Here is a 12,116-nt window from a genome sequence, read left to right on the forward strand (position 1 = left end):
AGGTTGTGATTGAGATTGTGTTTCCATTGGTTGTTTGTCTCTACAATCCATGTTGAACTGTATTATAAAACCATAAACAATTTCAAAATCAGAATAATAAACATAAATTAAAATTTAATAAGCTTAAACAGTGGGTAATCGTTCATAAGTCATAAGCAAAATTAATAAGCTTAAACAGTGGGTAATCATTCATAACCAAAATTAATTAGAATAATGTATGGTGAAAGTAAAGAGGATAGGAATTATGTATTGATTTTTTTCAATTGACTTAATTAAAGTCATGTATAATGTATGAACTATGGATCGTAGGTTCATGTATTAAAATTGAATTAAAAAAACATATGTGCTCAATTCTTACCTGTAGTTGGTTGCAGCTTTCGACAATGAATGTTATATTAAAAAAAGCAACGTGATTATGGAAGATTAAATAATGAACTATTTATTACATCGACCATGGAGATGACGACAGACAAGAACTTGACCTACTGTGTGTAACATTCAATCTAAATTGGCTATATTATTTGCTGCAACTTGTGAAGCCCACATTCCATATTTTAGCCCAAAAATGTTTACCCACCGGTTTAAACGGTATTTAGCCGGTTCATTACAACCAGTTCAACCGGAAAATAACAATAACCGGCCGGTTCACACCGGCATGAAATTTAACATAAAACCGGTCCTAATTAAACCGCACACTACACCGGTTCCCAGTTCGATCGGTTAAACCGGCCGGTTCGAACCGGTTTTTAAAACCTTGGATATAGCGTTGATGTGACAGATCAAGACCAGTAGCACTAGATATGATTTGAAGACCCAAGAAATGGTGTAAGTGGCGAAGATCTTTGAGAGCAAACACCCTATGAAGTTGGTTGATGAAACGTTGAATTTTAACTACATCGTTGCCTGTAATAATTACATCATCGACATAAACCAAGATGCAAATGATGGTGGTCGAACTGATGTGGACAAAGAGCGAAGTAGCGGATTGACAAGCTTTAAACCCTTGGTCAACGAGATAGGTTTTGAGCTTGTTAAACCATGCTCTTGGAGCCTGTTAAAGGCCATATAGGGCTTTGTGGAGTCTGCACACATGATGGGGTTTGGTGGGGTCTTCAAAGCCACGTGGTTGTTTCATGTAGACAACTTCGTTTAGATCACCGTTGAGGAACACATTGTTGATGTCAAACTGTCGAATGGACCATCCGTGAGATAGAGCAATGGAGAGAACAATTCGGATGGTGGTGGGTTTAATGACCGGACTAAATGTTTCAAAATAATCAACATTAGCCTGTTGAGTGAACCCTTGAGCTACCAATCGTGCTTTGTGATGTTCAATTGTGCCATCGGGATGCCGTTTGATCCTGAAAATCCACTTACAACCAATAACATTGACATTAGTGGAGGTGGTGGATGAAGATGGTGACACATTTGTTGGGGAAGAGAGGGACGTTGCCTGAGTAAGTAAATATGTGGTATTATGAGGAGAAGGAGACGAGGAATGTGGAGGTGAAACCAAGGGTAGATAAGGAAAAACATTTTCATTAAAAACAACATGTCGTGAGACATAGAGGCGGTATGATGGTTGATGAAAACAAAGGTAGCCTTTGTGAGTAGTACTGTAACCCAGAAAAATACATGGGAGAGAGCAGAAATCAATTTTATGAGAGTTGTATGGGCGTAAGAAAGGATAACATAGGCATCCAAAAGTTTTAAGAAAGCTGTAGTCGGGAGGTTTGTTGTATAGTTTTTGATAAGGTGATTGAAAATTAAGAAGTGGGGTGATGGTACGATTGTGCAGATAGGTAGCGGTTTTGAAAGCATGTTCCCAAAAAGGTTGGGGGAGGGGGGATTGAGCCAATAGAGTGAGACCTTTTTCGACAATTATGCGATTGCGTCTTTCGACATCCCCGTTTTGTTCGTGGGTATGTGGGCATGAAATTCGATGTTCAATGCCATGAGTTTGTAAAAAATTGGACACATTTCTATATTCTCCCCCCAATCTGATTGTAAGGCTTTAATGTCACGGTTAAATTGAGTTCTGACCATCTGTTTAAATTGGATAAAGGTAGAAAAAACTTGTGATTTTTTAGACAAAAAATAAATCCAAACATACTTTGTGCAATCATCAACAAAAAGTAAGAAATATCGATTTCCATTAATTGAAAATAAGGGGGTTGGACCCCAAACATCCGAATACACTAAATCAAAAGGAGATGAAGAGTTGATATGAGAAACAGGTAGATGAAAACGACGACTTTTCCCCAGCTGACTGGATTCACATACAGTGGGGAACTTATTTGAGGAGATATGCAGCTGAAAGCTAGAAATGAGTTTGTGCAGGAGTGGCTCATGTGGGTGAGCAAGTCTTTTATGCCAGCCATGAACAGAAGTGCGAACGCCCGAGAGAGCCATGGGAGAAGAATGTGTATTGGTGTTGATGGGGACCCAATATAAACCATGATCAACGTTTCCTTGGAGTAGTGTTTTGCCCTGCAAATTCTTAACATTACAGTGGTTACGCTAGAATTCAAGATACACATCATTGTCAGCAGTTAATTTGGAAACACTAAGAAGATTTTTTGTCAATTTAGGAACAACTAAAACAGATGGCAAACTCAAGTTATGCAAGGAACTGATGCCAACATGTGAAATAGACAGATGATTACCATTTCCGACCTTCAATTTGTCAGTACCAGTGTAGTTTTATGCAAGTTGAAGTTTGTGAATGTCAGGAGTGACATAATCAGTCGCCCGTGTGTCGAAGTACCAGGCAGGATCCAACACAGTGGAAGGAGCGGTCTGAGCAACATTGGCCTGGCTAGAAGAGTCACGAGGATTGGGGCGTCGAGACAGATAGTCCATTTGGTTGTTTCGCTGCCAGCAGTCGATAGCCTCATGACCTTGACGGTTGCACAATTGACACAGGGGTCGTCGCCTACGAGTGTCACCAGTGCGATTGGAGGAGGTGGAAGACCGGAGGTTGGAAGTAGAAGACAGTCTGGAGGAGGAACGGTTGGCAGTAAACACCGAAGAACCAGTTGCAGAGGATCTAGGTGTTGTGGTGGATGGTAGAAGTTGAGCATGACGAGTATGGTCATGTTCAATACGAGCTTCTTCTTGTAGGAGAAACCCTATTAGATCATCAACGGTGACGCCATCTGATTTCAGCATGAATGCAGTGGTAAAGGGTGTGTAGGAGGAATCCAAGCCGGTTAGAATGTCGGCTATTAAGTCTTCTTCGTCAATGGGATAGCCACTTTCAGCGAGAGAGTCTGTAATACTTCGTTTTCAATCAAGGTAGTCGATCATTGAAAGGGTTCCTTTTGAGATAGTTTGAAGTTGGGCTTTCATCGCCATCCTGCGGGCTCGTGTTTGAGACGGGAAGGACTTTTCAAGAATGGTCCAGGCTTCAAAAGCAAGGACGGATCTAGTATGGTGCCAACGGTGGCACCCGCAACACCTAGTTTTTCCCGACGTAGTGCAAAATTTTCGATTTTTTTTCTTTTTTCTACTATAAAATATGTCACCGGAAACACCTACTATGGATTGGCAACACCTATTACGGACCGACAACACCTACTACAGAATCCTGGGTCCGTCCCTGTTCAAAAGAGGTTGTGGCCCTAATAATTGAAGATAAGGCCCGCTCAGAGAGTGTTGTCTTAAGCCAAAGGAGAACAAATCGATCTTGTTTCTTCCAGCGAGTGTAATCAGGATTAGGTTTGGGGGCTGTGGCAGCGTCATCATCTGAATCACTCGAGACGTATGTAGCAGCAGGAGAATCGGATTTGAGGATGAGGGACTCTAAGTCGAATGTCTCTAGGGCAGAGAGAACTGTAGATCGCCAGAGGCAGTAATTGTCTCGATCGAGCTTGATGGTGAGCGGAGGAAGTTGAAGGGCGATGGCACCAGATGTGGAAGTAGCGTGTGCCAGAAGAGAAGCACCTGAAAACGCCATGGATGATAACGAGAGTTAAGAGTCAGTGAAAAAATTGGCTCCTGATACCATATAAAGTAAAGCTCTGCTCATTGATACAGAAAATGGTACAAGATATATATACAGTAGAATGGAAAAAACATGCCTAACTATACGGCACTATCCAACGGTATACAGTAGAATAGGAATAGTAAATTGAATACTTCAACATATACTAAACACGTGGTTATTACTCCGTCCAAAAAACAATTGCTTAAACTCTTATTTACATTCGTGAGAAGTTGTCAAAATCTTATCTAGGTTAATTAGGTTTTTTGTCTTATCTTTAGCAAGGGCGTTCAATGATTTTGAAAGGGGTGTGTTGTTGATGGGAAGGTGAAAGAAGTGGGGCGGACAATGGGAAGGTGAAAGAAGTGGGGCGGACAATGTAAATGTCAGTCTTTTCGTCAGTTTTCTTTGAGTCCTGTTGTGTTCCAACTTTTTTGGTGGGACTAAAATATCATCAATTAATCCCACTGGACTTTCAATGTTCCACTTTGCTCTAATCCCAAGCATGCCAAATACTTCTTAAAAAATAATGTTCAGCTTAGAGATATTATTCAGTCCGAAACCGAATAAACCAAAAACTGAATTAGACGAAAAGTAGGAACCGAAAATCAGACCGATTAATACCAATATGGATCCGTTTATGTTTGGGTATTACCGGTTTCGGTTCGGTTATTAACCGAAAAACATGTACAATATGCTTAAGGACCGAAATAAACCGAAAACCGAAATAACTCAATCTATTACAATAAAGTAAATGTCAATTTAAAAAGAAAAAAAAAACATCTTCAATACCCCCTTATTTAGGATCTTGTAACTCATTAAATAAACAAGCAAAAAATGCATGTAAACTATGTAAATAATAATATAGGTTAAGTTGTGAGCTATGGAACAAAAATCGGACAAATCGGACAAATAACGAAGAAAAATCGGACAAATCGGACAAATAACGAAGATGTTATGACAGTTCAAAGTCCGTCTAAAATTTTGCAAACAAGCCGAAACAGAAAACTCAGATTTAATACCCCATGTTTAGGGGTTTATATCTCACAAAATATACAACCAAATATAACATATAAACTGTGTAAACAGTATGTTAAATTCTGAACGGCAAGCTGGAAAACAAATGAGGCAAATCAGACAAATAACAAAAACGCTATCACACTTTAAAGTTGCCTTAAAATTTTGCAACCATGCTAATATTAAAAAAAAATTAAAAAAAATTAAAAAAAAAAAAAAAATGGAATGGAATATGGAATTACCTTTAACTTCAACCTTGCCAAAACCTTTTCAATTTCCAATTCCGATTCTTTTAAAACCGATTAAGCATCTATTCGGTTAAACCAGACCGAAAAACCTGAGAACCAAATAAGCCTAAAGTACAGATCTAAGAACCGAATTGTATTTAGCTTATTCGGTCCTAATTCGGTTCCGATTTCGGTTCGGATTCGGTTGTTCGGTCCAAATGTTCATCCTTAGTTATGTTCGGTTCCATCAGGGATTACCACTTACCAAACGTTGTCTTAAAGAACAACTTACACAAAGTTGTGAATATTAGCCTTCCAAATACAAACTTGAATACTTATTAACTAGGGTGCAAAAAAGGTTTACATAAACTGGAACTATAAAGAATAACTGTCCCACTAACATATAACATAAAACTACGAAGAAACTACCCACTACTGGAAGACCGAGTCAAGAAAAACTAAACTACTAAGTAAACTAATAATATAAACTTGGACATAAGTAGTCCATGAAGGCATGAACGCATGCAAAACATGTACATAATCTAATCAAGATCCAATTCTAAGCAAATTTGATAACATATCTCCAACTAAAGATACATACCAATCAATCATATAGTATTCCTAATTGTCATCGACTTCGGACCCAGATGAATACATATATACATATCATCAACATCATGATCATCATCATCGTCAGAGATTTGTGTTGAGTTGTGCTTAAAATCTTTGATCCGTTTCATGCAGAGTTTTCCCAATTTCCCTCCAAGATAAAGATTATGACACTCACGCATAGGGATGAAAGTGGGTCCAAAACCGGACCGGATGGACCCGGACCCGGAAAACCCGGAACCGTTTAACAAGATTTTTTAGAACCGAAAACCGGACCGGTATATAGGAACCGGTTCCGGTTCGGTACCGGGTAAAGTGGGTTTAGAACCGAAAACCCGGAAATAGGAAAGTGGATAAAGTGGAACCAGGTAAAACGGGTTTAGAACCGGAAAACCCGGAATTATTATTATTATTATTATTATTATTATTATTATTATTATTATTTGTAATTAGCTCAATCGCATAATCTTTCAACTGTTATAAAAAATAATAATAAACAAAAATTTACATTTAGATTATTGACGACATTGATTTTTTTTTTAAGTAACGTGATATAACAAAGTTGGTTTAATATTAATGTGAAATATGAGCTTTTAGTTATGTGATTCTAATATATTGTACGTTCATAGAGATGAGTTAATTGTAACATGATTAAAGGTTCTAATTAAAAAAAAAATAGTTAGAATAATTAAACAACAAAATGAATATATAACCTTTTGTAAAATATCCACTATAAATAGGCTAAAAGCTTATAGAACTTTAACTCATTAAGCCAACAAAACAAGTTGATACTAAAAATAATAAAACTTTCGATTTCACTTTTTTGATCAAATACACTATTATATAGTCGAATTCACTCAAATAAAACACCATAAGCCAATTTTTCAAAATTTCCTACAAATGACGAAATCACCATTGTTAATTAAACCATTGTTTAACATATAAAACCAAACTTATAACAATTTATCTAATATTAATATTACATATAAATTATGGTTCTTATAAATAAAGTTCACCAGAGAGGGGAATGGGAGATAGACGAGATTTTGTTAGATGAATGTCATGTTTCATATCTGTGAGTTTTCCATTACTTCAATGTTGTTATTATTATTATTGTTATTATTATTATTATTATTATTATTGTTGTTGTTGTTATTATTATTATTATTACAAGAGCTCATATGCAAATTGAGATTATGATAAACAACCATCTTCAATCCTACATCCATTTTCTTTAGATAAAAAATGTATAAATAATATTTCATCTTTAACCGACACTATTTTTTATACAAATTTCTATACCAAAAATATATTCATTTTTTAAAACTTATATAGATTATGATAAAATACCCATCAACTCAGTGGCGGAGCTAGATGGGGCGTTGGGGGTACTACAGCATCCCCAAAAAATTGTTTTATGTATATAAAAAAATTTATTTGTAAACATGATCTATGTTATTGTACCCCCAGCTTAAGATATTGTACCATGTTTTTTAATGTCCGGGATATGATAACTACATAGAATATATATTGATAATGTTTGTACCCCCATATCAAAATTCTTGGCTCCGCCACTGCATCAACTTATAATCTTTTTTACATATTTATTTATATTTGCTATATAAAAACTTTATAAAACGTACAAAAATCGGTTCCGGACCATTAAACCCGGTTCCGGTTTTTTTACATATCCGGTTCCAAAAACCAGTTCCGGTTTTTTTACCCGGAATACCCGGACCCGTTGGACCCGTACCCGAAATACCCGGAACCCGGATAAGACTAAATTTGGACCCCAATACCCGGACCGTTTAAACATTTTCCGGTTATACCGGTTCCGATTCCGGTTCCGGTCCGGGTTTTCGGTTTTATAACTCATCCCTACTCACGCACGTCTAGGGATTGAAGGAGAGGGCAACCATTAAGAATGGCCTTCAGTCCATCATTTGTCATCTCATGACCATAAATCTGCAAATGGCGTAACCCAGGCATGTTGTTTGCAATTGCAACAGCTAGATCATCATATTCGATGTATGGCCTGGTGTATATAACGTCAAATACCTTGAATGACTTGAGCTGAGGGCAATTCTGTCCAATAACTTCAATGTCTTCTACACTGATAAAGATGTAAGAAAATTCAAGTTCCTCCAACTGCGACAGCTTTTTGATTGCCCAACTAAACCCACTATCCCCTATATGGTCGCAGGACCAAAGGTCAAGACGCTTCAGCTTACGTGAGCTGGACCCACACAAAAGAAACAGCGTTTTCAGTATAATTGGTATTCTTATATATGTTATCTGTATCAAACTAAACAGGGCATAACAAGATCTAAATATAATTGGTATTCTTATATAGTTTGATAAAATTATTATAATTTTTCCTTGGGTTTTGAAGGATTTATAGTATGTTGTCAAAATTCAACCACTTTGAGCCAAGTTGCAACTTTTCTTCATCTCAATGTTCCAAATTAATACTCAATACAACAGTACATCACATAACACAAGCCAAAAAAACGCAGATTACCAAAATTCGTACTCCATATGTAAACTTTTCTTAGGCTTAGCAAAGAAAGAAGGGCTGTATGTCTATTTTCCATAACTGATGGAGCGTGAGTGGGTGTGTGCAACTGTGCATCATGAGTATGAACTAAATTAAATAGCATGAGTATGAAATTGAATAGCGACGGAAAGGGAATAAAACCTACCGTAGCACGATGTAATCAAGGAGATCATCGGTGCAAAATCCTCCGATACTGATATCAATCAGTTCCCCACAGCTGAGATCGACTGCCTGCTTAGTCAGCATCTCGATTTTGTAATTCTTATCACACCCATCCTGCCATTTGTTAATATCGATGACCTTCCACATCGCCGGATCCTTGCAAATTCTCCGCCAAGTTCTGCATACTTGCCCTGCGCTCCTGAGTTTTTCCACGCTACTCAATCTTCCAAGTATATTTTCCATCAGTTCGTCAGGCATTAACAGCCAATTTCGAGGTTCCTTCATTGCCGACGACGGACCTACGGCGGAGGTTGACGCCATTTTAACTCCGAAATACGATTGATTTTACCGGTTCCTTTTTATCTTCCCGATTAATGGAAAATCCCTTTTCTATGGGAAAGGAATGAATTACAAGTCGTCCCTATTTGCGTGTTCTACAAATTCAGTCCTTTGAGAATTATGAGTTTGCATAGTCTGTTTATACAAATTCGTCCCTACCCATTTATTAAAAAGATTTTTTTTAAGGATAATGACTTAACAAGGTAAGATATTTTTTGAAATGTACATATTTAGTCCTTATTCTTTTTTTGTAAAATAAAGCCTTATACTTTATTAATATGTATACATTAGGTCCTTTTTACCGGATTCTATAGGTTTTGCTGACGTGAAGGGTTTATTTTACAAAAGAAAAAGAATAAGGACTAAATATGTACATTTCAAAAAGTATCTTACCTATCAAGTCATTTTCCATTTCTTTTATTTTGTTGAAATGAAATACCCAGATGGCACCCACATATCCACAACGAGATTTTTCAAACTTTTATTCATCATGAAAAAGAGGGAGACCCTGATCTCCGGCGACTCCTTTATGTGTTCCTACACATCACTAGTAGCAAGGAGGAATGATGGCAAAAACGAAGGGGAGGTAGGAGGAAGTACAGACGGTAGTTGGTGGCGAGGAGCTGCTCTGGTAGCCCCCTCTTCGATTATTTCTTCTTTTTCTAGCAACATATCTCAAAGATGGAGGCAAAGAGAGACAGATCGGAGAAACACAACAGATAAAGGGTGTTTGGTTGTTGCTGTTCGATAGGAAGGAAGAGAGACGAGAAAGAGAAGGGTCGCCGCCCTTTTCTTGTTGCTGGAGGATCACCCACCTCCGGTGACTAAGCTAATTAATTGTTATTTAGTGTCACTTGTGCTTCCACATCAGCAAAACCTGTAGAATGCGGTGAAAATGACCTAATGTGTACATATTAATAAAGTATAAGGGTTTATTTTACAAAAAAAAATGACTAAATGTGTACAATTCAAAAAGTAGCTTACCCTATCAAGTCATTTTCCCTAAAAGAAAATTCGTATATGACCGGTATACCGGGTATAGCCGGTCACAAGGATTGCATTGTTACAAAAAATAAATTATAAGGGTTTATTTTACAAGAAAAAAAAGAATAAGGACTAAATGTATACATTTCAAAAAATATATTACCCTATTAAGTTATTTTCCCATTTTCTAATATGTGCCTTAACGCACAAATAAGAAGCATTAAATATTACAAATATTACCATAATTAAATGTGAATCATTTATTATGGAGATTATTAATGTATTTTACATTTAATTATGGCAATATTTCTTATAATAAATGAATTTCAAATTTAGTTATGGTAATATTTATGATATTTAATGCTTTTTATATGTGTCTTAGGACACATATTAGAAAATTCATTTATTAAAATAAAGCAAATCGACAATATAATTTTTCCAAATTTTTTAAATAGGGAATTCCTTTTTTTTATAACCTATATATGTCGTTGGTTAAAAGCCAGTTTTTAGATTATAACTTAACATATCAATAGACCTGACAATGGAGTGGGTTCTGACCCTGATCCGATCCAAACCCGTAAGAATTATATGGGTTTGGAGCGTAGTTTTTGATTCGTTTACCCGTTAATGATCCATACCCGTTAACCCTTTTATTAAATGGGTCGGGTATGGATTATCACCGATCCGCTCCATTTATAACCCGCCCCATATAAATTTTAGAATTATACATTTATATTTTGTACTTCTTAACATTTAATTTTAATTCCAATCAAAAGTCCAAAGGGCAAAGGCCAAAGAAAAAAACGCTTTTACATAGGAATCGATAAGTCGGTTTCTAAACTTATAGACTTCTATCAAAAGTCATAATGTCATTCAATTTATAATCATCAAAAAATTGTCATATCCATTTCTAATTCAATTAATCATTTTTTAACATGAAAAAAGTTGGCAATTGCTATTCGTTATCACTACAACCGACAGTCATAAATCAATTCAAAGTTGTTGCAATAGTGATTTTTAATTCTGGTTGAAATTCCTCGAGTATGTAACGTCCTTTTCTAAATCAATTTTTTTATTTAAAAAAAATGTTATTTTAAGTATTAAGATATAGTATACATTTTTTTTATTTAAGACATTATATTTTAGGAATTGGTTAAAATGTGTTTGATTAATTAAAAAACCTTTGGGTTACGGGGCGGGTTTGGATATTCGTTGATTCGGTGGATAAGGGTATGGGTCTAATTATTTAAAACCCTGCGGGTTACGGAGCGGGTTTGGATCGGATTTTGAATTTGTTAAAAGGGTTTGGATCTAGGCCGATTCGCTCCAAACCCGCTCCATTGCCAGGCCTATATATCAAGCCAGCTTATCATAAATATAATTTATAAGCTACCATTTATTGACACAGGAAAATAAAATAAAAATATGATTTCTTTCCTTTTAAGCAACCATTTATTGACAATAGCAACATACTTTTTCTTTTAAGAGAAATAACAACTTGTTTAGTTCGTCAACTAAGATAGAATTGGATATGCCTTATTGTTTCAAAATAATAAAAACATCCATAAAATACAAGGTTCTACGTGACACCATCAAGTTTTAGAGAAAAAAACTATTCATTGTGATGTGAATGATCTATATACTTCTATTTCCATCAAGTTTTAGAGAAAAAAACTATTCATTGTGATGTGAATGATCTATAAACTTCTATTTCTTGTGTGCATGAGCCTCTTTGTGAGTCTTTGGAACGAACATATTGCTATTGATTAATGTTTCATACAAGACATGATTAGAAATAATCAATTAATCAAAAGGAAAAACAAATAAAACAAAATTTGATAATATCGTTAATATTCTAACCTTACAACAACTTGTATTTCGACCTAAACCTCTCAACTTTGATTAGCGGGTAGTGTTTGAATTTTGAGCGTTTTGTTGAAAGCTTCATCATGTAGCTTTTGATATTGGAGCAGATTGTTTAGACTAAAAGTTAAACGTTATTGTCATCAAACAAAGTTTTTTCTTTTTTACGAACGTTTTCTTACAAGCTAGAAGTCAAAATCTCCTAAACTTTGCATGCCAAATACGCCCAACGTGTCTAATAAGGAAGCATATTTCCATTTGAAATCAGTTTTTTCCGTTCTATACAATAACCATATGATATGTCTGTCCTCTTTCTTAATCATATGATATGTTCTTCAAGGAATGGCAAAATTCACTAATGGAGTAGAACCTC

General features: G+C 35.8%; 1 protein-coding gene across 1 annotated transcript; it reads right to left on the minus strand.

Moving 5' to 3' along the window:
• Nucleotides 1–7,206: 7,206 nt before the first annotated feature.
• LOC145062419 (F-box protein SKIP19-like) lies at nucleotides 7,207–8,943 on the minus strand. The gene is made up of 2 exons (XM_079010029.1): nucleotides 8,541–8,943; nucleotides 7,207–8,074 (listed from the first exon to the last, which is right to left on the minus strand). Exons 1-2 carry the CDS (start codon nucleotides 8,876–8,878, stop codon nucleotides 7,717–7,719), a joined length of 696 nt encoding a protein of 231 aa, XP_078866155.1. The 5' UTR covers nucleotides 8,879–8,943; the 3' UTR covers nucleotides 7,207–7,716.
• Between the last annotated feature and the right edge of the window lie 3,173 nt (nucleotides 8,944–12,116).

Source organism: Lactuca serriola, chromosome 7, assembly GCF_051521515.1.
Source record: "Lactuca serriola cultivar US96UC23 chromosome 7, Lser_US96UC23_V15, whole genome shotgun sequence".
NCBI lineage: Eukaryota > Viridiplantae > Streptophyta > Magnoliopsida > Asterales > Asteraceae > Lactuca > Lactuca serriola.

Bases quoted from the DNA above. Each gene is read 5' to 3' on its own strand.
- LOC145062419 (XM_079010029.1), bottom strand. From the start codon at position 8,878: ATGGCGTCAACCTCCGCCGTAGGTCCGTCGTCGGCAATGAAGGAACCT. The intron at 8,075-8,540 runs GTAGGTTTTATT...GTGTGGGTCCAG, and splicing joins CTTGATTACATCGTGCTACG to CTCACGTAAGCTGAAGCGTC.